At 36.5% G+C, this 26,122-nt stretch overlaps 3 protein-coding genes across 3 annotated transcripts; 1 reads left to right on the forward strand and 2 right to left on the reverse strand.

Moving 5' to 3' along the window:
* Nucleotides 1–1,045: 1,045 nt before the first annotated feature.
* Nucleotides 1,046–6,805, forward strand: LOC126591295 (sucrose synthase 3). Its single transcript, XM_050256946.1, has 15 exons — nt 1,046–1,266; nt 1,377–1,509; nt 2,108–2,259; nt 2,379–2,571; nt 3,033–3,151; nt 3,271–3,487; nt 3,674–3,769; nt 3,853–4,026; nt 4,539–4,655; nt 4,731–4,897; nt 5,141–5,365; nt 5,457–5,778; nt 5,860–6,104; nt 6,191–6,329; nt 6,470–6,805. The coding sequence occupies exons 1-15, from the start codon at nt 1,166–1,168 to the stop codon at nt 6,506–6,508; spliced, it is 2,439 nt and encodes an 812-aa protein (XP_050112903.1). The 5' UTR covers nt 1,046–1,165; the 3' UTR covers nt 6,509–6,805.
* A 2,884-nt stretch (nt 6,806–9,689) lies between these two features.
* Nucleotides 9,690–12,705, reverse strand: LOC126591300 (endoglucanase 17-like). The gene is made up of 7 exons (XM_050256953.1): nt 12,207–12,705; nt 11,872–12,078; nt 11,563–11,763; nt 11,222–11,476; nt 11,019–11,127; nt 10,756–10,919; nt 9,690–10,132 (listed from the first exon to the last, which is right to left on the reverse strand). Exons 1-7 carry the CDS (start codon nt 12,462–12,464, stop codon nt 9,800–9,802), a joined length of 1,527 nt encoding a protein of 508 aa, XP_050112910.1. The 5' UTR covers nt 12,465–12,705; the 3' UTR covers nt 9,690–9,799.
* A 7,567-nt stretch (nt 12,706–20,272) lies between these two features.
* On the reverse strand, nt 20,273–25,068 carry LOC126591296 (pectinesterase-like). Its single transcript, XM_050256947.1, has 3 exons — nt 24,144–25,068; nt 23,708–23,868; nt 20,273–21,109 (listed from the first exon to the last, which is right to left on the reverse strand). Exons 1-3 carry the CDS (start codon nt 25,022–25,024, stop codon nt 20,412–20,414), a joined length of 1,740 nt encoding a protein of 579 aa, XP_050112904.1. The 5' UTR covers nt 25,025–25,068; the 3' UTR covers nt 20,273–20,411.
* Nucleotides 25,069–26,122: the final 1,054 nt, after the last annotated feature.

Here is a 26,122-nt window from a genome sequence, read left to right on the forward strand (position 1 = left end):
TATTGTAACCGTTAGAACTGATATGGTCATGTTGAGAAATCTCATTTAGAATAAAGATTTGCATTAAATATGCAAACCATCATCATAACATCTCCATCCAATTATACAATGTCTATTATATTTTATTATTCGATCGAAAACGCTATAAGAATGACATGTCGTTTTCATATAAGTAGCGATTCTCGAACTTTAACTTCTCACACATTTCTTTTTGTTATAACCATCAGATTGGATAAGTCAAATAGACTCAACGGTCAAGATTAAACATAAGCGTATAAGAGGCTAAAAGGGTGTGAAAATTGTTTTCCTAAACTAAAGCCCAGGCAGTATCGAGAGAGATTTTTCAATATGTTCGAAATATGAGGTGATACGTCATTTGTCATTATAAAAGTAAACATACACTTGAAAAGAAAAAAAACTTTCCTCTATTTATGTAAAAACATATGACATATGGCTACGTGATTCGAAGGAACCGGATCCCCTCATGAGATTAGGAGACTGAGCCTCTTAAGCAAATGATCAAGATCGTTAAAATTTGATCCAACGGCTACAAACAGAATATTCTTAAAAAATTTATAATAATTACAACCGTTGAATCAAATTTCAATGATTCTGATTCTTTGCTCAGAAAGGAATCCGATTCCGTGTTCGGAACACAAACAAACACGTGTTTTTGAGTTATGCATAAGGAAAATGACAGTTTTGGCTTTTGCCTGCGTCTCAAGAGTAAAGGCAGATGACACACGTCTCCCTCCCCATCCCTCTCTGCTTGCCACCCAAACCGTCACGGTACACGGTATTTTATACCCAGCCGCCACCGCAAGAAATTTTTCATTGTGATCTGGCACACGGCTAGTAAATCATGTGTTTTTATATATATATATTTTTTTTAAGTTATTAATATTTTAATACGCACATCTTATTATTTGTATTTGTATGATATATAATGTATCATTTCGTGTTCGGATTGAAAAATCTCTGCACCACCCCCAACATACCGCCTCTTCGGGCCCCACCTCCCTCCACTACGATATAAATACCGGCTTATCTGCTGTTACTACGTCTCACACTTGCCGCTCTCTCCAATCGCTTCTCATCCAACACTTGCAGAACACAGACAAAGAAGAAGAAGAAGACGACGACGACGAAGAAAGATAATTGAATCATGGCGAATCGCCCTAAGTTCACTCGCGCCTTAAGCCTCAGGGAGCGCGTCGAGGACACTCTCTCCGACCACCGCAACGAACTCGTTGCCCTCCTCTCCAGGTTTTCCTCGCAGCTTCGAACTAATTTTTCTTGAGCTCTGTTTGTTTCCCGAGAAAATGTTGAAATTTCACCGTGGTGTTAGATTTTGCTGAGCTTTGGTTTGGTTGAAGGTACCTGGATCAGGGGAAAAGAATACTGCAGCCGCACGACCTGATCGATCAGCTCGACATTGTCATCGGCGACGATGAAGCCAAACGGCAGCTCAAAACCGGACCTTTCAGCGAAGTTCTCAAATCTGCACAGGTCTGTACAATTTTCCATTTTTTCCAGAGACATTTTCTAACTGATTTTGTTTTCTCACTGAAAGCTGATATAATTTCCAATTATTTTGCTCATTATTCTATTTTTGCACTGTATTTACTAGATGATACGTGCTGTGTTTGTTTGTTTGAATCATTTCCGTGTGATATTTCTGTAATTGAACATAGGAAGAACATAAATGTAGATGATTTTCGCGAATTGAAGTTCCGGAAATTCAATTTGTAATTGAACATAGGAAGAACATAATTTTGAGATGAATTTTTGCGAATTGAAGTTCCGGAAATTCAATTAGTTCTTCCAGTAAAATTGTTGAATGTATGTGGAAACCTAAACAGAAAAGGAGGGAACTTTCACATAAATAAAGAAAAAAGTGTCACATTGCATTGGAGAAGCAGACGCATTTTGTCAAGTTTCCAACTTTCGCTATTTTTGCTTAATTTAGAAAGAAAAAGAATGGATTATTGAGAATTGAATGAAAATGGTTTCAGAAGCTTTTTGTTCTACGCCTTTGAAATCAGGTTTGATTTTTGCATTGTAAAACTAGCTTTCCACGGATAATAGTTGTGCATTTTGATCGCAGGAAGCCATTATTCTGCCTCCATATGTGGCTTTAGCAGTTCGTCCAAGACCTGGTGTCTGGGATTACGTTCGTGTTAATGTATATGAGCTCAGTGTGGAGGAATTGACCGTTTCTGAATATCTTCGCTTTAAAGAAGAACTTGTAGATGGGGAGTAAGTAAACTGCTTTCTGTGAATAATTTTCTTGTTATTTTGACAATTAACGTTTATGTGGACTTTTATAAACTTTTGAGCTTTATAGTTAACATGGATTCTTTGTCTACTTGTATCAGGTCTAGTGACAAATATGCACTTGAGCTCGACTTTGAGCCATTTAATGCTGCTTTTCCTCGTCCCACCCGATCTTCATCCATTGGAAATGGTGTTCAATTTCTCAACCGCCACCTTTCTTCAATTATGTTCCGTAACAAAGAATCGTTGGAGCCATTACTTGATTTCCTTAAAGCACACAAATATAAAGGGCATGTAAGTTTGCTGAGCAAAGCTTTCCTAAAAGAGGGTTTATCTATGTTTTGTTGTGACCCGATTTGCAATTCAACGTCAGTTTATTTTTATTCAGTTTGTTTGGTTTGACCTTTTTGATATATGGTCTGAGTTAGCCTTTTTATTTCATCCTAATAAAGGATTTATATATTTCCCTAGAAATAAAAAGCATGGAATATATACTGCTTAAAAATATATAGTTTTTTTTTTTTTTTTTTAACAAACGATATTATTTGGGGGTGGCCTTAGCCTCACAACGGGCTAACAATAATGTGGTTCAAATTCGCCTTTGGCGAGAATTGACTTTCACTTACAAGTGAAGAGGAATACCACTAGACTATAGTACTAAGTGGCACAAATAGATAGTATTTAAAGTAATTGATGTTTTCTTATGAGGATTTCTTGAAATATTTAAATTAATTATATTTTGGTTACTTTTGTAGCCATTGATGTTGAATGATCGGATACAGAGCGTATCCAAGCTTCAGTCAGCTTTAGCTAAGGCTGAGGATCATCTTTCCAAGCTTCAACCTGAGACACCCTATTCTGAGTTTGAATATTTGTAAGCCTAGACAATTTCTATACCGTTCTTGTGACTGCAACTCCCTTATGGAATCAATAACTGAAGTTGTAATTCCTGATATGTTATGCCGTTTTTCTTTCCTGCGACCCTTTGTATAGATTTCAAGGAATGGGTTTTGAGCGAGGTTGGGGTGATACTGCAGTACACGTATTGGAGATGATGCATCTTCTCTTAGATATCCTTCAGGCTCCTGATCCTTCTATATTGGAGACATTCCTTGGGAGAATCCCGATGATGTTTAATGTTGTCATTTTGTCTCCACATGGATACTTTGGACAAGCAAATGTTTTAGGCTTACCCGACACTGGTGGCCAGGTATTCCTTGTCGATTTTTTTTTCTTTTTAAATGACTTGCAGGCTTCACAGTACTCATCGTTTATCCTTGTCTTGTTTCATTACCTCTTTTACCTATACTCTGGAGGCATTGTAATCTTCTATTATGAGGTTTTAGATGGTTAGCCGTAAATGCAACATAACAAAAAGTTTGCATAACTTATGCAGATTGTCTATATACTGGACCAAGTGCGCGCCCTTGAAAAAGAAATGCTCGAAAGAATTCGCCTTCAAGGATTAGATTTCACTCCAAGAATCCTTATTGTAAGTGTCTTTATCCTTATTGTAGGAATCCTTAAGGTAGCTTTTTGGCTGGTAAAGTTCATGCATTATTTTGGTGGTTCAAGGTGACCAGGCTAATACCTGAGGCGAAAGGAACTACATGCAATCAGAGGCTGGAAAGAATATCTGGAACCGAGCACACCCATATTTTAAGAGTTCCTTTTAGATCAGAAAAAGGGATTCTTCGTAAGTGGATCTCAAGGTTTGACGTATGGCCTTATTTGGAGACCTTTGCTGAGGTAAATTTTTTATAACATGTAAGCTCTAATTATCCACAACTACTAAATCTCCAACTTGTGCTTTATGTGCTTTCACCATCTTAAGTGGATGTTTTTTTTTTTTCTTTTCTGTCCACGTGCATTCCTATCGTAGCTTGCTAACCCATTTGATGTCACTGCTGCCATTACCACAAGTGACTTCCTTTGCTTTGAAAGTAGCACATGACTTCGTTCACTAATTGCATATTCAGAATAAAAAGGTCGTACCCAGTGCACAAGGCTCCCGCTTTACACAGGGTCTGGGAGAGGTGAATGTCGACTAGCCTTACACCCATTTATGGAGAGGCTGCTCCCAAGTCTCGAACTCGAGACCTACCGCTCATGGGCGAAGGCACTTGCCATCGCACCAAGTGCGACCTCTTTAATTGCATATTCAGAATACTGTAGAAATATGTTCTCTTCTGATTAACTAATCCTTACATGCCTTTTCAGACTTTGCCATCTGATATAGTCATTGTTTTTCATGTGATCAGGATGCTGCTGGTGAAATTATTGCTGAGTTACAGGGATATCCAGATTTTATTATTGGGAATTACAGTGACGGGAATCTTGTCGCATCTTTGTTGGCTTATAAAATGGGAGTTACACAGGTTCGACATGTTTGCAGCTGTAAAGTTCATCATATTATCTAATGAGAATGTTATCTGATGTTTTAATCTGTGCAGTGTACTATTGCGCACGCATTGGAGAAAACAAAATATCCGGATTCAGATATATATTGGAAGAAATTTGAGGAGAAATACCATTTCTCAACTCAGTTCACGGCTGATCTTATTGCCATGAATAATGCAGATTTCATAATCACCAGCACATACCAAGAGATTGCAGGAACGTAAGTCTCCCTGTACATTGATGCTCTACTTTTTCTTTAGTACAGTGATTATCAGCTCATTTGTGTTTAGTTTATTTGGAATACAAATAAGCTTATTACATCATTACTTAAGTGTCAATGATGCTTTTGTTTTTGACAATTGGAGTGTTGAAACTTCTTGTCCCAATATATATCGTTACGTTGTTCTTTGTCTACCGATGTTAGTTTCCTTGGTTGCTTAACTTTTTGTCTCCGTTTTTTCAGGAAGGATACGGTTGGTCAGTATGAGAGCCACAGCTCTTACACTCTTCCTGGGCAGTACCGAGTGGTTCATGGAATTAATGTCTTTGATCCAAAGTTCAATATCGTGTCTCCCGGAGCAGATATGGCCATTTATTTCCCTTACTCTGAAAAGCAAAAGAGACTTACCAGCCTCCATGGTTCCCTAGAAGAGTTGCTATATAATCCTGACCAGAATGATGTTCATATGTAAGTTCCTTCATAGTATAACCAAATATGACAATGCAATTATTTTGTGGCAGTCACTTGACAGTGTGAGATTTCTTCTTTATTGGCTCAGTGGCACCCTAAGCGATCGATCAAAGCCCATAATATTCTCAATGGCAAGGCTCGACCAGGTGAAAAATATGACTGGGTTGGTTGAGTGCTATGCTAAATGTTCCAAACTGAGGGATCTGGCAAACCTCGTCATAGTTGCTGGTTACATTGACGCAAAGAAATCACAAGATAGAGAAGAAATTGCAGAGATTGAGAAGATGCATAATCTTATGACTGAGTACAAATTAGATGGTCAATTTCGATGGATTTCATCTCAAACTAATCGAGTGAGCAACGGTGAGCTTTATCGTTACATAGCAGATACAAGAGGTGCTTTTGCTCAGGTACGTAGGGGTCTCTGCATTTTGTTTCAAAGAGAACTCCCAGGTTACTTTAATTTACTTTGTTTAGTTTTGTAATTGCAGCCTGCATTTTATGAAGCTTTTGGACTCACAGTTGTGGAGGCTATGACTTGCGGCCTTCCAACATTCGCCACTGTCCATGGTGGCCCTGCGGAGATTATTGAGCACGGTGTATCAGGATTTCATATCGATCCTTATCACCCTGAGAAGGCTGCTGCACTTATGGCCGATTTCTTTCAACGTTGCAAGGAGGATCCTAGCTATTGGAATACAATCTCAGATGCAGGCCTCCAAAGAATTTATGAAAAGTTAGTATCTTTTTACACTAGTGTAATTAATACTTCGTATTAGCTTCTGCGTTATTGAAGTCGGTCGGGTTTTTGTAACATTGCAGGTACACATGGAAGATCTATTCTGAAAGGCTAATGACATTGGCGGGCGTTTATGGTTTCTGGAAGTATGTGTCGAAGCTTGAAAGGCGTGAGACCCGACGTTATCTGGAGATGTTCTACATTCTGAAGTTCCGTGATTTGGTGAGTAATTAGTAGCGTTCTATCCGATTCTTGCCTTTTAAACCACAATCGTCTACGATCTTGATAGAGTTAATGCCACACTTTGCCTGAGATGCTGATAAATTCCCTTCATAAACCTCTCTATGCTTGCATTGTTTCAGGCAAAATCTGTTCCTGAAGCCATCGACGATGCACATTAAGCTTCAACTGCTGAGCTGCCGAGGCCTTGAGCCCGCAACACGGCGACTCGCAAGGTAAATTTGGTTGTACGGATGAAATAAAAGTTACGGTTGTGTATGTATGAATGTAATAAAGCTCTTGCTCTTGTATTTTAATGGACTAAGGGCGACCCCCAAGCAAACAAGGCTCCTTGCTTTCCGAGGGTCGGGGGAATGTTTATCGTATGTAGCCTTATACTTGCTTTGCAAAGAGGCTGTTTCAACAATTGTATTGTTATGAACTGTTTTATATAATGTGTAAGACATTGTCATCCTGTACATGAATTTGGTAAACATGATGAAAACACTCGGTTAGTTTTCAGAAACTTTAACGAAAAGCTTTCGGTATTGTTCATTTCAACGAAAAATCACATTTTAACACTAAAAAATCAATTCTCGTACTATTCACTTTACTTTTTATTTTATCCTTATTGTTAAAACTTAAATTTTTAAGTCATTTTCATTAGTTTTCCTTATTTTTCATCATTTTCCAATCGTCAGATGAAGAATGCATACATTCAGTTTTTCGGCCACATAACAAACGCATATCTAGCACAAATTCTCTATAAATACCTATCATTGGGCCGATATGATTGATTGAGCTGTGTAATAGCATTTCAAGGTTTACTACACCATTTAATTGATTCAATACCCTATCTTACGATGGTGTCTACGAGAAGGTTGAAATGTTTCTGGGTTCGGTCCTCGAAAAGGTGAACTATTGTGGCGAAGCCACTAGTTGAGTCTTTTCGGTCCTCTCTTCATGCGGTTCAACTGACCCAATCCGATGCCTCATTTGGGAATTTTATTTGGTTCCTTGGGATTTCCTTTTGAGTTTCAACTAACCTGCTAACTGGTATCCTCACCTTAACAACAACAAATTAACAACTTACCTAAAATAAATACACCGCCTTCTTAACATTTCAAACCAATAAATCGTTGTTGACCCTAGCCGCAGAAGCTCAGCATAGCAGGCATGTGACATCTCGTATACTCTCTGTTAGGATTCAGAATGACCACTTTCTAGAGATTTTTCAGTGTGATCAGTACACAAGATGGTACATCACGTATTACTAAATAAATAGTGAGATATGTGTGTTAAAAAGAAAATAACTTAAAAAATAAAATTTCCCACTATTCTTATTAAAACAAGTGGTGTACTGTTTATGTTCTCGTCACAACTAAATTTTTTTCTACTTTCTGGTGCTTTACACGCATTTCTGACATCTGACCATATCTGACAAGCTACATGCTTATGCAAACAGCTTTTTTGACCAAACAATCTTGTTTCTTGATCTTCCTTCCGTGTTTTTCTTTTTCTCCATTCATTTTTTTTTAAATGTTAAATTAGGTAGAATAGTCATTTTTTTTTTTTGTCAAAAGGTAGAATAGTCATTGGATATGCATAACTTTTTACTTTCGTTGCTAATATTAAATATCGATAAAAATGATTTCTGAATTTGGCTATTGTCAATCGTTTTTATCTTTTCATGAAAAATTTATGTTAAATTCATGATGTTTTTGTCTCAAATATTTAATGGTCAATCTCAAATATCATGTTGACTAAAAAGTTTTTATTTTAATGGTCAAATATTTACTCGTTTACCACTAAAGTAGTTATCCACGGTAAAATATTTAATCACTTATCAGTTGGGCATTACATTATCCACTGCCACCCATTCTCATTGTTCTTGATTGTGTTTTTTCTTATTAAACTATAAAGTATAATTGTTTTTTTTTTTTTGGAAGGAAATAAAGTATAATTGTTAAGTCATGTGCTTTGAATCCAAACAAGCCTTATTGTCGGGTTTTTTTATTTTTTAATAAATTTGACCATAAAGTCTGTTCCACTCCAGCATTGCTATCATGAGAAAAATAATTTGGGACCATTGTTTTTGGGACAATCGTTGATAAATAATTTGTAATTATCTAACTCCAAATGTTTGTCTTTGGATTCTTACTTTTATTTAGCTCCTTGGGGACAACATCCCATCCAACTATATTTATAAAAAAAAAAAAAAAAAAAAAACCATTTGATGGACCTATTTACCTATATGTATTTTTAATAAAATGACACAACTAAACATCTCTTACTTAATAACGGGAATGACACTAGACTATAATAATAGTATTGGTAGTTATGGATCCATATTCAACTTCGGTTAATTTGAATCAAAGAAAAAAAGGAAAACTAATGAAAAAGGCTTGAAAACTTTGAGTTTTAATAATAAGGACAAAATAAAGGGTAAAGTGAATAGTACCAGGATTGACTTTTTAGTGTAAAAATGTAGTTTTTCGTTAAAGTGAACAGTACCGGGAGCTTTTCGTTAAAGTTCCCAAGAAAAAAAACTTCAGTGTCCGACCACATCAGTAAAGCAAGAGTTTTTTATCATATCTCTAAGTAGCGCTTGGTAAATGGGTTATGTTTGTCGCTTTCGTGTTGTTTTGTATTATATTTATTCTCTTAACGAGTTATGTTATGTCAAACTCATTATCTTAACGGGTTTGTATTAGGTAACCCAATGACGACCAGATTGGTTGACAAGTCATGTCATATCATGTTGGGTTAACGGTCATGCAAAAAAAAAAAAAAAAAATTCATGTCAAATGTATAGATCTAGTAAACAAAATCTTATCGAATTCTTAAAAGATGACCAATAGCGACCTCACTCGTTAACGGGTTACCCATAATAAGTTTCATTCCAAGTCATGCTAAGTAATTGCTAGTTGTTTACTAGAGGACAAATCACTCAAACAAAGCTACCCAATTAGAATAGTATTAAGAGACAAAAAGTAACCCCAATGGTCAATCTTAGAGCCCATAAAACTTTCACATATAAACTCCGTTTCTGTCACGAAATTACAACATCAATAATATTATTATGAATCCTAACATATGAACCAGCTAGACCTTGACCATTTGTGCTTCGTAGTTTGGGAGAAATTTTTAGTTGTGATGAAAATATAGATAATACATCACGTGTTTTTATGCAAGTGGTGAAAAATTTTAATTTTTAACTTATTAACATTTTAACACACATAACTTATAATATATATGGAGACGTGTGGTGTACCATCTCGTGTGACGATCACACTAAAAAATCTCACGTAGTTTGGGGCTATTTGCCTCTCGACCCTATCACCGCGTGCACTTTCCATCCAATTACTACTAAAAAACAGTGCTTAATATTAATTAGTTTAAATTAAGAACTTGAACACCTAACGACTTGGAGGAGAATCTCAGAAACAGCTTTCAGCTTTAAGCTTTTAGCTTTAGAGCTGGCCAAATGAGTGGGCAAGATAAGTCAGTGTTCCTACGAGGGGTGCGTTGATGTAAGTGGCTGGCTCCGACTGCTCGTAATCTGACCGTTGATCTGGGAACTTGTCGTTCTGGTCGGGCCCACCGATCACTGCCCCCACCAGGATGTTGGGGTTAGGGGATTGGGAGCTCATCACGCTGAATCCGGACGAGCATTGGATCTTGGCCGGGTGTGCGGCGACGGACGGCAGGGATGAGCCCCTGTGGTGGATCCTCTGTGGGTACCGTGGGCCGTACCCCACCATGTAGGACATCTTCATTGGGTTGTCTCCTAGCAAATAATCCACCTGATAAAAATCATTAACATAAACATGATTAAAAAGAGATTAATTAAGACAAATATACTTGCTTGAAAGTTAAACTTTAAACTCCGCGTAAGTATCATTCTCTAGTTGATTAATTTAAAGAAAATTAGAATATTAGTCTTTGAACGAGCTTTAATTTTTAAATTGAAAATTCGTAAGTATTCTTTGAAACCGTCACAATTTGAACAAACCGAAGTTGTAACGGAATTTTTCAAAGGAAAACTAATAAAAATGATTTAAAAACTTTGAGTTTTAACGATAAGGACAAAATAAATGGTAAAATAAATAGTACCATGTTTGATTTTTTAATATAAAAATATGATTTTTCGTTAAAGTAAACAATATCGCGAGCTTTTCGTTAAAACTCTAATTTTTCAAACTAGTCATTGTTTCACACTGTAACAAGTTCGGGACCACTCCTCACTACAATCAAAGCTCCCATCAGACCAAAATTTAGGACCAATGTTCTAACTTTCACATTAATTTGTATAACAAGAGAAATTAATGTCTGTAACATGATATTTACGAGTGATAATACGCGACACTACACGACACGATTAAAAACACGAGTAACATTGTTCAATCCGAACTCGATCGCGACATACCTGTCTCTTGGCAATTGCTCGGAGCCACATTGGGGTGATGACGGTGCCGCCGCAGTTAACCACCTGGCGGGAATGGGTTAAATACTTGGCGTAGCTCAAGATCAGAAACGAGGTGGATGTCACATACTGCATGTTGCTGTCATTCATCTTGAACAGAAGACCACCTGCATCCAAAAACACCAAAATTAGCCGTTTGAAACAGGACCACTCTGCCATTGATTTTTAGAGAGAGAGAGAGAGAGAGAGAGAGAGAGAGAAAGTACCTGGAGTGTATTGGGCCGAGTAAGAGGCTCCGGGAATGATTGAACAGATGAAACTATCTGCATGCCCTTTGTACTCATGGAGTGACCTCACCTTTTGAACGAGGAATGCCTGTGAAAGCAAAACCCCATGTTATAGTAGTCGGAGTATTTTTTCTAATACGAAAAATTTGATATCGAAAACAAATTTTTGAGAAAAATGGGACCTTGGAAAGAAGGATTCGTGCTCCGACGTGCTTGTTATCCCATCCGAACGTGTTATCGAACTCCGCCGCGCCGAGGATCTGACCGTTAAGCTGAATGTAGCTGAGATACATGGGATTTTTGGTGGCCTTGTGCAGCCAAGCAGCACCCCACAAAAGCTCATCCTGATAGCCAGAGTAATCACAGTAGTAGGGGCACACAAACTTCTTCAATCCGATGCTGTAAAGGCCTCTGTGCCTATCGGCAAACGCAAACACCTAGAGCCAGAAGCGAAACATGATCTCAGTTTTTTGGTTTTTTGTTTTCTTTGGTTGGAGTTTAAAGTTGGGTTTTTTGAACTCACGCTCATGGCCCTCCTGAGCAGAAGCTTGGAGTAAGATGGGTCACATCTTCTGAAGACCAATGAGGCAGAAGCGAGAGCAGCAGCAGTTTCAGCTGCAACTTCAGAACCAGGGGTGTTTTGGTCAATCTTCAACACAGTTCTTGGGGTGTCCATGTCTTCTGGTCTCTCCCAACAAGCATGGTCCTTGGTCGCATCACCAACCTGCAAAAATTACCACAAAACGCCTCAGGAAATTAGTAATTTCTGAGAAAAAATGGGGGAAAAACCAGAGAAATGTGAAACAATGGCTTGGGTGGGGGAATAAAATACCTGAACATAGATGGTGCCTGGGTGCGCGGTAGCTTTGAGGAGGTAGTCGGTGGCCCACCGGATAGCCTGCCTAGCATTCTCAAGCTCTCCCTTCATCAACCCGCCGAACTCGATCACACTCCATGAAAGCATGGTGGCGGTGAAAGCCATGGGAAACCCAAACTTCACATTGTCCCCTGCATCGTAGTATCCTCCAACCAAATCAACCTGCATTTCAAAAAATCACACATAAATCAGTAAAATGGTAAAAGCCCACTTCATAATTTGAGGTACAGATCGAAACCAAGAAGAGAAAAGGCCGGGAAAATGGAAAGAAAATGTGGGTTTTAGCATACGTGTGCGGCGGCGCCGTCGGAGAGGCCAGAGTCTCTCCTCCAAGAAACCCTCTGGTTAGGAGGGAGCTTTCCGGACCTCTGGCCTTCGAAGAAGAGGATGGACTTGGTGAGGGCATCTCTGTAGTTGTGGCTGGCGGAGCGATGGTGGCGGTAGATTGGGTTGCGGTGGTAGCCGGGAATGGGGTTGGCATTGCAGAGGAGGAGGAGAGTGGTGGAACAGGAGAGGAGGAGGAGTCCAAGTGTGGGAGAAAAAGCCATTTTTGGGGAGTAAAAGTAGAAGAAAGAACAATGCAGGCCAACTAACAAGCCAACGGCCAACCTGCAAAGCCGCAGCGAGAAGAAGCAGACACCTCTTCCTTCTCTCCTCCCTCTGTATTTATAAACTGCAAAGGCTGCAAGCTTCTGGCCTCCTCTGTTTAACCATGCTAGGTCTTAATCTTAGTTAACTCTCCACATCCTCCAATAACGGCTTTTGCTTTGTGTTAATTAAAATTGGATTCTCTTGTAAGGCACTTTTGCCTTTGTAATGGTTCATCGTGCAATCACTGCAATGTGCATGCCCTTTCCCTTTACAACGAAATGTCATTGTAGCTGTATTCAAACTAATAATACATTATCATGTTAAAAAAGTTAAAATGTTTGACACAATATAATTGACTTGAGATACTGTCATCCACATAAGTTTTTCTCTACTCTTCTGTAGTTTCCCTCTATATTTATGAACGAGATTGGTCAAATGAATAACGACTTATCTACACCAGGTACACCACTGTGTGTATCTCAAAAAAATAATGCAATGATATGCATTTTGACTTTCCTCCACAACATTGCAATATTGGTTTGAAATAAGATCTCAATGACATAAACCAATATATTTAAAATGCACATAGTTGCATAATCATTTGAGTCTTTGAGATATCTAACACAATAAAATTTGAATATATGTAAGTTTATCTCTTTTTTTTTTACTTCTGGATTTCCGCTATATTTGCAGTGATGCTGAAATAACCTCTTTTTGGGTGTTTACTTACTTATCAAGAAATTACAGTACAAGTTCAGTGAGTCGGTTTGGTTTTTGAACTTATGACAAGTACCTTTCCTTTAACCTTAATTTCAAAGCCTATCAACCATTGTTTGCAATAGGCATCAGATGCAAAACGTACCAGAAATGCTCTCAAATCTTTTGAGCTTTGGAAACTAAAAGACTCCTACTTTGATTTTCTCACATCAAGAGTACCTTATAAAGTAGTGTGCAAAATATTTTCTCTTTTTGCTTAAGCAATTCTTTTGCAGTGGGGAAGTACTTGGAATTTATGACCATGTTGTTATCAAAGCTAAAACACATTGGATTGAGTTCAACTCTAGACCTTTGTGTTTAGAGGCCTTGAATAGAGAGACCTGAACTGTTCAAGAGAGAGAGATTTAGGTAATTCAAGTTCTTGGATTTTTGTGAAGTAAGCCAATGTGGTGAACTAATGGGGGCCATAACCATAAGATAAAAATTGAGTGATCTAGGTCTCTCGGTTTGCGAGCTCTGAACACAGAGATCCAAAATGGATCTCCATCCAAACAGACAAATATCATTGAAGCTACACCAAGGTAGCTATGCAGCTAGTTTAAGAAGCAAATTTACTACCTTGGAGATATTGATCATAAGAATCTTATTCTAACCTAATCTAATTTATAAATAGTGAGTTTCGGATCAGAGTACATATGGTGAGTACATTACTCTAGTTAACTTGAATATATTTATATATACTTAATTAATCAAGAGAGTACTTGATGATAACTGCTTTTTGTTCCAAAAAATAATAAAGGACAATACTTTTCATTTCCGGAGAGGAGGACACTAACATCATTTCACTAGATTATAAGGATAATCATAATCGTCATTCCCGTTATCATTACCTGAAAATTATTGCTAGAATGATTAGTTCGATTTTGAGTCTATTTTGTCACCTGTCAAACAAATTTACACTTATGATAACATGTAGCAATTTCATGATGAATCGTCAATTTCTTCGAATAATATAGATGACAAAACGGTCTTCAAATCGAGAAAATATATTAAAGAAAATATCTTTAAACGATGATAATGAGAACGAATAGTATGAATGATCCTTATTGTACGGTGAAATGAGGAATGAGTGAAGTATTATTATATGATAATGTGATATTGAACACTGTTTCAATTCCTATGGTTACCATACAAGTTACGATTGAACTATGCTCCAGTTTCCCTTACTGTTAGAATCTAAATTTACAGAGATTCAGAAAAGGTGATGAACATATAAAAGATGGGTTCTTCGAATTGGATATTTAAATGAAATATGCAGTCAGAGAAAAGTTGTGACTTAAAACGTGAACTTCTTTGAGTTCTGCGATTCAGTCGCACAACGGTCAACAAAGCCCCATCCGTCCCAAGCATAAATATATGTACTAGTTCTAGTTTTTGGGATGGAACACACTTTTATCGAGAAATATGATAACTTCTTGTTCTAAATTCTGATCCCTAATTCACATAATACCAATATCAGCCCATCAATCCAAATCGAGTTCACATATAGAAGGAACAGTATCAATTCTATCTAGTACTACTACTACTGACATGCACCGACGGATTTTGCTTAGTTTCATAGATTTTTTAGGATACAATCACGTACTAGATAATATTTACAAATGACTCATCATTTTGTGTATGTGTCAATGTAAATATAATGTCATTATAATAGTATTTTCAAATGTTTGTATTGTAACTAAACCCTAGTTCAAAGCCGGCTTACTGCAATGTCATTGATATTGTTGGAGCTGAAATATATAGTTGGAGAAATTTGGAGCAATGCAAAGAGTTTAGAAGAGTGTTGCTTTTTACGATAGAGAACTCATGTGGTGTATATCTCTTTAGAGTGTGCCACTGAAAACTCAATGCCAAAAGTTCAGAAGCAACTTTAGAAGCTATATAAACAGAATCCAACTCTTGTCAAGAATCAAACTAAAACAAAAGATAATATGAAGCCTACATATTCTAGAGCATATGTGTAGTCATAAAGGAATATGGTTTGTTTTAGAGAGCTTTAACGAAAAGCTCTTGCTTCTGTTCATTTTAACGAAAAACCATATTTTTACACTAAAAAATCAATCATGGTACTATTCACTTTACCCTTTATTTTGTCTTTATAGTTAAAACTCAAAGTTTTCAAGCCATTTTTATTAGTTTTCCTTTTTTTTTATTAAAGAAAAGCATGAGGTCTGATGTTCTTTCTTCAACTTTGATCTCGTTTATGAAAAGATTAGTTATTTTTAGGATGTACAATGTGTCAAATTATTAGAGAGAGAGGTAAATGCTCACTTTCAACAATAACGATATTATTCATAATTTGTTAATTACCACTTGCACAGTCCGACAAATGTGAGGTTTTATCACAAAAGACTTTAGTAATAATTAGAGTAGAGTTTAGAATATTTTAACTCTTCTTTTCTCCTTCATCTTGCCGTTGTGCGATATTTCAACACAAAGAGACCTTAGAAAATTTAGGAGTATAGTCGAGTATTGATTAATCACTTCGATAATTTGGATTTTAAGTATTAAATTATCCAAAACCTAAATGACTTTTTTATACGTTAAATATGTTAAATAATCAAGCATATTAATAAATAAGATCAAAGTTGAATATTAGAGTACGCGATAACCAATACTACAAAATAATAAGAATATTATTAAACAAATAAGAAAGCCGAAACGGCTACAAAATCCCAAGAAGCTACATCGTAACTAACTTATTCTTAAATGAATAACAAACATGCTATTTATAATAAACTAACCATAACTCTAAAAGGTAAGAAACTGAAACTCTAATGCTAACGGGCTAAACGCAGAAAACAAACATTAAAGTAAACTTAAATAATAATATTTTCCAATAAGATCAAGTGAAGAAAGTTAAGTATAATTAGAATTTTCTCAGCACACCATATCTTTCTTTAAGTTAAAAACATGGCGTGACATGCACAAAAATCTAAATTAAATGAATCTTTATTAAGTTACAAGTTTTATGTGGTCGAACATAAAGTGTAAGAGTAAAGAGGTTGGATGAAAGGGAATTAACAATCACGGGAAAAGAATAGATGTTGATCTATCTATCTATCCAATAATGGAGCTTGTTCAGTTTTTCTTCTAGGTCAGAAACCGATGGCCCAGATTTGACGGGTGAGTGCGAGAGAGCATGTTTCTGGCAATGGGCTTATTTGTATCATCACGTGGTGGTGCCCCTCCCCACATGATAAACTCAAGCATACATTCATGCATGTTCATCTTCATCACCTTCCGCATCACTCATGCATCGCCCAATATGGGACTTTTTACTTTATTCAACATACACATTTGCTTGATCATCTTGCATGATGCATGCATATGCAATCAAACCCTTCATATACATATTTTTCCTTTGTCTTTTAGAATTCAAATTATTTAATCAGTTAGATTAGCAGGGACGAAGCCAGAGATTTATATGAGCGGCTGCATCCTCAAACAATAAAATTAAAATTAAAAATCTCAAGAATTTATTGACCAAAACACTAATATATTAATCCATAAAGGTTTTTATACAACATATTATAATATTCCTCGAATCGTTTTCATGTTTTGAAAGCATTGCATAACAATATCATTATCAATACCATATCTCTTTATATAAAAGTAATCATGTTATCATTCATCCATTGATCTCTAAATTAGAAAGCTAAATTTTAAATTGAAATGCCAAAAACAAATTAATAAAGTAAAGCCGTATAAAATACCTTGTGGAGTAAAATTCTTGTGTTGAATTTTGATAATTGATTACTTGAACTCCAACTGTCTATAACACTCCAAATTTAATTGAGTTTTGGCTGAATGAAAGAGGAGGAAAAATATGGAGAAGTTAAGGACTGGAATTGCTTTGCCATATGTGGTGAGATAAGTTTTGTGTGGATTAACAACCTAGGGTTAGAAAATCGGGGAGGCACAATTAAATTAATTGTTAATTAAATTGTCATCAGGTAGGATTGGGATCCAAAAACGGTAGACTAGTTTAGTTGCCTACCAATTTTTTTAATTGTAGTTTAATTAAGGCTAGTTATTGAGGATTGGAACGCAACCATACATTTTTTTTTAGATGAGTGGGGGCATCCACCCCCTAGGCCTACACTAACTCCATCCTTGTAGATTAGGGTTAATGAAGTTTCATAAAAACGAAATCGGATGTGTAGGGCTCTCCAGTCGATTTCAACATGCCCTCTTCAACAAGTTTCTAATCCTCCAGTCGATTTCAACGTGCCCTCTTCAATAAGTTTCTAATCCTTAATAAATGTCTTGGAGCTAATCATCCAGCTCTGCAGTAATGATATTTGGTCATAGCAGGTTAATTAATTCTTTTGAGTCTTTATATTCTACGAGAAAATTTTCGTGCACCTGATGTTGTTGACGATATTGAAAGTCGATCATTAGTCATATTACTATGCATGTGGACTTAGGTATTGTGATTAGGAATGGGCAAATACTCATTGATTATGGGTAACCGCGGTTACCCGCTTATTTAAATTAAACGGTTACGGTTATGGGTAACTGTTTATATAAATAAACGGTTATGGGTATAATCGTTTACCCGCGAAATTTAAATGGACGGTTATGGGTATTAACTGCGGTTATAAACGGGTAACCGTTTACCCATTTATTTTATATATGTAAAACTAACACAAATCATGTTCTCGATCCAATAATACTTAGCACCCAATAAATTAGCAAGGAATTCATCGGTCATTCTCTCAATAACACTGCTACAGGAATGATGATTCTCATCATCAAGGAATTGGCCAAATTAATTTAAATTCTTTGCGGGTAACCGTGAAATTGACAAAAATGCTTTGACAGAAATGTCTTCTAAACAATTTTGTAACTCAATAATACTTGGCAAATATTATATTTATCTTCATTGGTAACAGTTAAAAATATCATCTGTAAACTATTATTTCAATTATTGGAATGATATAAGGACTTAAAAAATTAAAATATGGAAATGTATGATGAATGTACCTATAACGGTGTTTAATTGTAAAAAAAAAAAAAAATTATGACAATTTTTTTTTTAAATTTTCAAGTTGTTAAAAAACATGTAGACGGGTGAAAAAGAGGTAATGGTAAAAAAAGAAATATAAACGGGTTAAAAAGGATAAATGGGTAAACGGGTATTAAACGGTTACGGTTAAATGAGTATGCGGTTATATGTATGGTTAACCATTTATAAACGGTTATAGGTATAAGTATAACCGTTTAGGCAATTACCCAACGGGTAAACGGTTATATGGGTATGAGTATAAACGGTTATGGGTAAATAATCGCGGTTACCCGTCTGCAATAACCGTTGCTCATCCCTAATTGTGATTAGCTTAACATAGCAACAATGCGACTGACATCTAGTAAGTAGAAGTTTCATGCTGTTGCATGCACCTATCCGTTGAGCAAAGTTTTTATTTATTTATTATTATTATTTTTTCTGGGTTTGGAAAGGGTTAATATTGAGCAATAAATCTTAAAGGGGAAAAAGAAGACTTCACCACCAAAAAGTAAATAAAAGAGGCTACTCTTGTCATGGCATAAAACTTACTTTTCTTCTCCAAATCTTGTCATGTCTATGGCTTGTCAATTCTTTTCTAGAACCCCTAAATAAATATACATTAGAAAATTTTAAAGACCTCGATTGACACTAAGATTGTAATTTAGTGGGAAAAGCAGGTCTAACCAGAGCATGCAGGCATGTGGTGCAACCATTTTCATCATTGCGGCCCCCTCCTCTTCCAAATTGTATTTCTCAGCTCACCTTTCATCATTCTCCAAATGGGGTCAGAGATTAACTCTGAATCTCATTGTCTAGAGTCTTAAGACTAAGTAATTTGAACAACTCAAATTGAATATGATATTAACTCATTTCACTGATTCATCTCACATAAATTAAGGCTTGGATTTCTCTTTCACACAAATTAAGGGCTCAAAATTTCTAATTTTTAGGCTCGGAACACTAAAGTTTGGGAAAGATCTAAATTCCTGGGATCCCACCATTCACGGTTTTCCTGCTTGAATTATGCTGTAATTCTTTTATGAACTCACAAATGCAGATACTATAGAAAAGAACTCGCACGACTCACTACATGCAACACGCATCTCACATACGCTTTATATTTACTGTTGATATGATATTGCAAATGTAAGACATTCGTTACATGCAACCAAGCATGCGAGGTTTTTTTCTCGATAGTAGCATCGCTTCAACCTCAAACTAAGGGCTGGTTTGGTATTGCTGTGTTTTGAAAAAAAACTGCTGTGAGAATAAGCGGCTGTGCTATGAGAATAAGCGGCTGTGAAATAAATCAGCAAATTGTTTGGTAAACTTTTTTGTAAAAGTGTTTTTGGAAAAGAAAAAGGGGTGTGCTATCCATACACCCCTTTTTACTTCTCACACACCCCTTGTTAATTTCTGTCCGTTGATCTTCTTCAATTCATCCGATCCGACGGCCGAAAACCAAAAAGGTGTGGGAGAAGTAAAAAGGGGTGTGTGGATATCACACCCCAAGAAAAACAGTCTGATAGTGGGTCTTTTCATTAAAGGAGCACTGTAGCTCCGTGTGCTTTGAAAAAAAACCAGTTTTCCAAAGCTGCAAATAGCAGCTTCTGTTTTTTCCTTTGATTTCAGCTTATTCTCACAGCAGATTCCAAAATAAGCCATTTTTTTTTCAGTTTACCAAACACCTAAAACTCTCACAGCTTTTTTTCATGGGTGTTTTTTTTTTTTTTTTAAGTACCTCACTCCCAAACCACCCATAAAACCCTTTCAATAAAACCGATCTGCTTACTTTGAATATTGAATGCACATTGTAATTTGGAGTTACGTAAAACCCTTGAAACTTTGAAGTCGATTTCCATTTGGTACGCAATCTTTGAAGACTCTACAAATTCGAAGTCGATGTACTTACGTCAAAGATCATGCCAATCTTATATGCATTCGGGTTTTAGAATTAACTCATAAAAATGCTAATAATTATGAATTTGAGCGCCTACTCAACAACATTGATATATGAAAGCAGAACACGCATGACTACACTGTAGATCACACTATTAGCCCGAGATGATGCCGTGACATTCTAAAAAAGTGTACGCTAGTATGTTTTCTCAATGTCTCAACTAGTCAAACCAAGAAAATAAGGAATATTAGTAGAATTGAGCCAGTCACTTCCCTGTATAAATTCTCCTACAGTGAACTGACTTGCCTCAACCGAACTATTAATGACCCGATAACCCGGCCACGTCACCCTCGCACTCGTATTCGAACCGGGTCCACGGTTCAAATACTCCCCATAATATAACGTACTCAACGCAAACGACCCGTTCCACTCCAACCATCCAGCGGGGTCCACCAAATCATCAATATACGATTTCAGATAAACGGTCCTCGAATACTCCTTCCACGGACGGCCCAGATACGTTGTAAAATTCGATTTCACCGGAATCAAATCCGACCCGGCCGTGACTTTGCAATTCAGGATCGAAATCCCGGTGTTCTGGTTCGGGTCCTCTCTTCCCTGGGCGGTGAAGATGTTTTTCTGGTTCTCGTTCGGCTTGCGGGCGTAGAGGTTGCAGTTCTGGAGGACGACGGCGGCGTTGCCGAAGATAAAGTCGACAGTGCCGTAGACGTCGCATTCGCGGTAGAACTGGCGGAGGGAGTGGACGTAGAGGGTGTCTTGGTAGCCGACGAAGCTGCACTTGTAGAATGCGGAAAAGTCGGCGCCGCTTCTTAAGGCGACTGCTTGGTGTTTACTTGGGCCGGCTCCGTTTTCGAATGTGATTCCTTTGGCGATGAATCCGTCTCCTACCACAGCTGAAAAAAAAAGCCCATTTCAGAAACGGATCAGAAAACGGATAGTTGAATTAAATTGGAAAAAAAGAAAAGAAAAGAAGAAAGTATTATGGCTCCTGAGGACATGCTTATTCATTGCCCATCTTAGTAGGGTTAGAGAAAATCATACACGGTCCATGGCCCAATTAAAAGCCAATTCACTATTTTACTAATGATGTGTTTACTTGCACATAACACTTTACTACAATAACGAAAATCAATAATGCTTAAGTATTATGTTGCGGATTCAATTTTTATTGATTTTCTCTCCACTTACAACAAACTATTTAACATACTAACGCTATTATTTTACTAATTTGTTGTTTAATCTTTTATTTACTAATACGTGAATATTAAAATTTTTTTCTCCCTTAGTTTTGACTTCGACTTTTGTTGTACAAGTGAATAAGCTTTGTTGTGATAGTACATTTACTTGAAATTAGGGAAGTCACGAATTAGAGACTATTACCTAGTTAATCTAATTAATTGGTTTTCATGTAAAGTGTTGCTATTTGTAGTGTTTTTATTTTTTATTTTTTATATCTGTTTGGAGTGCCTAGTAACTTTTTTGGAATATTTTTAGCTGCTATCTTCTAGTTATTAAATTATGAAGTATAATGTGAAACCTACGTATACTTGATCCGAATCCGGTTTTCATATCCATATTGTTTTGAAATTTGAAAATTTCTTCATCTGAATCCGGATTCCATATCCATATGGTTTTGGACAATGTTCTTGTCCAAAAACTAAGAATACGTCTAGTCCACACATATGACATATGACTCACGAGAAACATGAAGAGGTCGAAAAGGATAAAGGATAGATGGGACCAGCTCACGAGGGCTCAGGGAACCAAATCAAAGCAATGACGACGGTTGGTTACAACTGTTTTTAGGCCATAGTTTATCTGCATTGCTAATACGTAATATTCTATAATAATATATCTGCTACAAGTGATAAATTATTTTGGTTGTTAGGTAGAAAAATTTAGATACTTATGATATTTAAGATTTTCCGTAAGTTCGGGGCCCCAACCAACGTTTTTACTTTAATTTCTTTTATCGTGTTTGATTTGAGGTTGGTGGCTCCTATAAAGTTCAGACAATTTGTTGCTTGTGAGCTTTGAAGAGGACTTTGGTATGAGGATCAGTGGAAGAAGAGAGGTAAAATGGGAGAGAGGAAGAAAGAGAGGTTTGGGGTTTAGGTTTCAAGAAGAGGGTGATGAGGATGACCATATTAGACCTAAACGACGGTGGTTAGTTGCTTACCACACGACATAGTAATTTTTGTAAGATCATAATAGCATTTCATGTTGAGATTTTTGGGCTCTTTTTAAGTTAAAATTTTGACTCCACCGCTGTAGTTAGGTCATTTACCTTCAAACCACTGTGTTACAGATACAATTTCTTGTTAATATAGTTTAAAGTAATACTACTTGCATGAAAAGATAGATATATATATATCAGCTGAATCTTTAGTTCTTGTATCATTGATTTTAGAAGAGTAAAATGATGATAATCTTTTGTCCGACAAATTGATCCACGCAACACGGGCAAAATAATGACCAAAGTAGGGTCCTGACCTGAGCCACCGACACTTAAAAATGTGGCTAAAATCCTACTCAGATATCCATCGCCCTTTAATTCAAAAGTTTAATCAAGTTTAATCTCAATGATTACACCCTTAACTAAGCTCCTTTATAGCAAGTTACTGTTACATATTTAAGAAGTAATTTAATCATGGAGAGTTTGACTAATTCTTTCTTGAGCCAAGTACATTTTACGTTATCAAAGTTTCGAGTCAATTTCATATAATTGATCACACTATTTCAATTTTTCACGTTACACCTCAATGTTTTGACATATCACCAATTTACGCCTTATATTAGGTGAGTGTGTACGGCCAACTGTTAATTGTTAAAGTGACAATGCAGTAACCACACTAACCATGCATGCTACATATATCGAACACATTGATGGCATATTAAGAGTAGATCCAACGCTATTACTTCAAATAATTAACCAGACCGTCAACTTAACAAAATGCGTAACTTTGTCAAATTTCATAACTTTAGGTTGCAATATTTGAAATTCAAAACCTCTCAGCACAAGTTGAAACCAACTCCAAATCTCGATGGTGTGGAAAGTACTATGCTCTTGTTTATTAGAATGTACGTATATGGAATTTAAGGAATTTGTTTTTTAAGGAATTTGTTTTTGGCTCTTTTGTGGCTGAGAATATATATGTATCGATGCATATGGTCCTACAATTATAATACGAGTCATACATACAATTGACTTAAGGAGAGATTTTTTGCTGTGCTCGGAACACATATGGTACATTTTGTGTCATTATATAAGTGGAGGGGAATTTTATGTTTTAAGTTGATAATTTTTTAACATAAGTATCTTACCATTTTTACAGTGATACGTGGTTTACTGACTCATGTTTTGAACACACTGAAAGATCTGACTTTTTTTTTTTGTTTTTTCTATTTTGGTATTGATTTCAAAAGTTTGCAACCTAATAATTTGAAGTACTAGCTAGCTAGTTGAGAAGAAGAGAAAAAGAAATACTCACCGACAGTGGCTGATCGGAAAGTAGTCCACCCATCCACTACATTCCGGCTGGCTTTGACAATCGTGTTTCCAATCCCATCTCCCAAAAACATCAGATTTGTCTTCTTCTTCACAACCTCCACATTCTCAAAATATGCCCCGGCCTTTATGTATATCACAAACCTACGCATACAAAGATAGCGATTATGTACGGCAGTGCGGTTACATTGTTTAGAGCGTATGTACTTCTTATATGTACTAGGGTTTTAATTTTCTTGTCACAATTTAAGGTAGTTCAAACAAGACTATCATTTGTATAAAAAAAAATGTAATAATTATCGCACGCGGTAAGAAAATTAATGATAAGAAAATAAAGCGAGTGTGTAAAAATCAGTACAAAATATCGTTATCTATAACCTAATCGCACTTAGCCCAAAATTAATTATGTAAAATATTACCTGGTTGCGCTTGAATTAGGAGCCACATCGACGGCCTCGCTGATGGTAGTGAAGTTTCCAGTGCCGTCCTTGGCCACCACCAAATCGTACTTTGTCTCGTTCGTCGAGGACTGCAACAACCTTCGATCTTTCGATGAAACCCAAGTCGGGAACTTCTTTTTGGCAGGTCCGAAGTCGGGGAACATCTCGGACTTCATCGTCTCAGAGTACTCGTACTTGTGAGCTCCCGGAATCTTCTTAAGCATAACGAGCGCATTGCTAACGTGCTGTGAGATTGTATTTATTCTACCTTCAATTTCGCTCCTCACAATTCCCACATTGCTACTCCGAGGAGCAGTGCCGTTAGCACTAAACCCATCGAGACACGTGTCCTGGTTGGTCATTGCAGCACTGAGTAGGGCTTTCAAGTCGTAGTAGCGGTTGGAGTTGAGTGTTTTGTTGGGGGAGAGGTCGGAGATGGCTGACTTGAGCTCGTCGATTGTGTTGTCGAGGAGCTCAAGGCAGTCGTCGAGAGCCCACTGCTGAAGCGAGCTGAGCTTTTTGCTGAACTGCTTTTTGATGCTGGTGCAGTTGGAGGAGGAGGCTTTGACTTCCAACACGGTGTGGGAGACGGTGGAGGAGATGATTTGCGGGAGGGTTTTGGAGGCAAGATTGGGGAAGGTGGCGAGGGTGGAGAGGCAGAGGGATTTGTAGAGTGTGTCTTGGCATGCCCAATGGGCTGTTTCTAGAAACTGTTTTTGAATGTGGTTTTGGAAATGGATTTTTGGGCTTTTTGAGTTTGAGTTTTTGAAATGTGGTTTTGAAAAGAGTAGGCTTAGGAAAAGGATTGAAGTTAGAAACAATGTTGAGAGCAAGATTTTTGTTCTTCTTAGATTGTACATGGCTGTGTGTTTGTGTCTGTGAGAAACAGAATGGGAGACACATACAGGGGGGAGGCAGGATTAATATAGGCTGCTGGAGGATGAATGTTAAAACAAAGAGACAACTAATGTCATTATCACGGTATTATCAGCTAATCAGAATATTGTCATGGATTTTATCTTGTCACATAACACGGCGTTCTTGATTCTGAATTAATATTATGGTGACATCTTTATTGCATAATAAAAAAATGACTTTTTTAGCCAAAAGTATGGTGACATCTTTATTGCATAATAAAAGTATGACCTTTGGTATAACCTCTCACTTTGATCATTGATATTTGAAACCAATATAATTAGTTTCAGTTATGAGAAATTTTTCATTGTGACCGGAACACGAGTGGTACACCACGTGTTTTTATATAAGTAGTGAGAAATTTATTTTTTAAATTATTAGATTTTTAACACACATATTCCACAATTTGTACAGTGACACGTGATGTACCACCCCGTGTACCGGTCACATTGAAAAATCTCTCATCTGATATTGTCCATCTTAAATCATTTTGATCATTTGGTGTAAAATTCCTATTAAATAAGAAAAAAATAATAAAATATCCTCAATTTTTGTTACATCATTTTGGCCCATTGAGGTCATTTTGTTATTTTGATCATTATTTAATAGAAATTTCACGAAAATACCAAAATGATTGATGGTGGACAAACTTATGGACCACTTCTATTGGTTTCAAATCTCAAATATCAAAGTGAGGAGTTATGCTAATCTTAAGAATCATTTTGATTAAAAAGTCTAAAGATATTTTCATGAATTAAAATAATTACAGTAATTTGTAACCTATATCAAAATTTCTTTTCAGCAAATTAAAACAAATAAATTAATATTGAATATCTTCTTTGTCAAAGAAAATGATTGGTAATAAATGTGTGCTTATTTGTGGAGACCCTGCATTAATAAAAAAATGTTTGTAATGCTCTTATAATAGTGAAAAAGCAGAGTGTTATCATCTTTACCAAAATTAACCGACACTTTTGATTTCTACTCTATTTTTTTATGGATTTTTTCAGAAGCCTTATGTTTATTTGTTTACAGCTAATTTG

The sequence above is a fragment of the Malus sylvestris genome, chromosome 11 (assembly GCF_916048215.2).
Source record: "Malus sylvestris chromosome 11, drMalSylv7.2, whole genome shotgun sequence".
Lineage (NCBI taxonomy): Eukaryota > Viridiplantae > Streptophyta > Magnoliopsida > Rosales > Rosaceae > Malus > Malus sylvestris.

Bases quoted from the DNA above. Each gene is read 5' to 3' on its own strand.
- LOC126591295 (XM_050256946.1), top strand. From the start codon at position 1,166: ATGGCGAATCGCCCTAAGTTCACTCGCGCCTTAAGCCTCAGGGAGCGC. The intron at 2,572-3,032 runs GTAAGTTTGCTG...TTACTTTTGTAG, and splicing joins CACACAAATATAAAGGGCAT to CCATTGATGTTGAATGATCG. The intron at 4,027-4,538 runs GTAAATTTTTTA...TCATGTGATCAG, and splicing joins ATTTGGAGACCTTTGCTGAG to GATGCTGCTGGTGAAATTAT.
- LOC126591296 (XM_050256947.1), bottom strand. From the start codon at position 25,024: ATGTACAATCTAAGAAGAACAAAAATCTTGCTCTCAACATTGTTTCTA. The intron at 23,869-24,143 runs GTAATATTTTAC...TTGTATGCGTAG, and splicing joins CCTAATTCAAGCGCAACCAG to GTTTGTGATATACATAAAGG. The intron at 21,110-23,707 runs GTGAGTATTTCT...TTTTTTTTTCAG, and splicing joins TTTCCGATCAGCCACTGTCG to CTGTGGTAGGAGACGGATTC.
- LOC126591300 (XM_050256953.1), bottom strand. From the start codon at position 12,464: ATGGCTTTTTCTCCCACACTTGGACTCCTCCTCCTCTCCTGTTCCACC. The intron at 12,079-12,206 runs GTATGCTAAAAC...TTTGAAATGCAG, and splicing joins CCGACGGCGCCGCCGCACAC to GTTGATTTGGTTGGAGGATA. The intron at 11,764-11,871 runs GTATTTTATTCC...TAATTTTTGCAG, and splicing joins CAGGCACCATCTATGTTCAG to GTTGGTGATGCGACCAAGGA.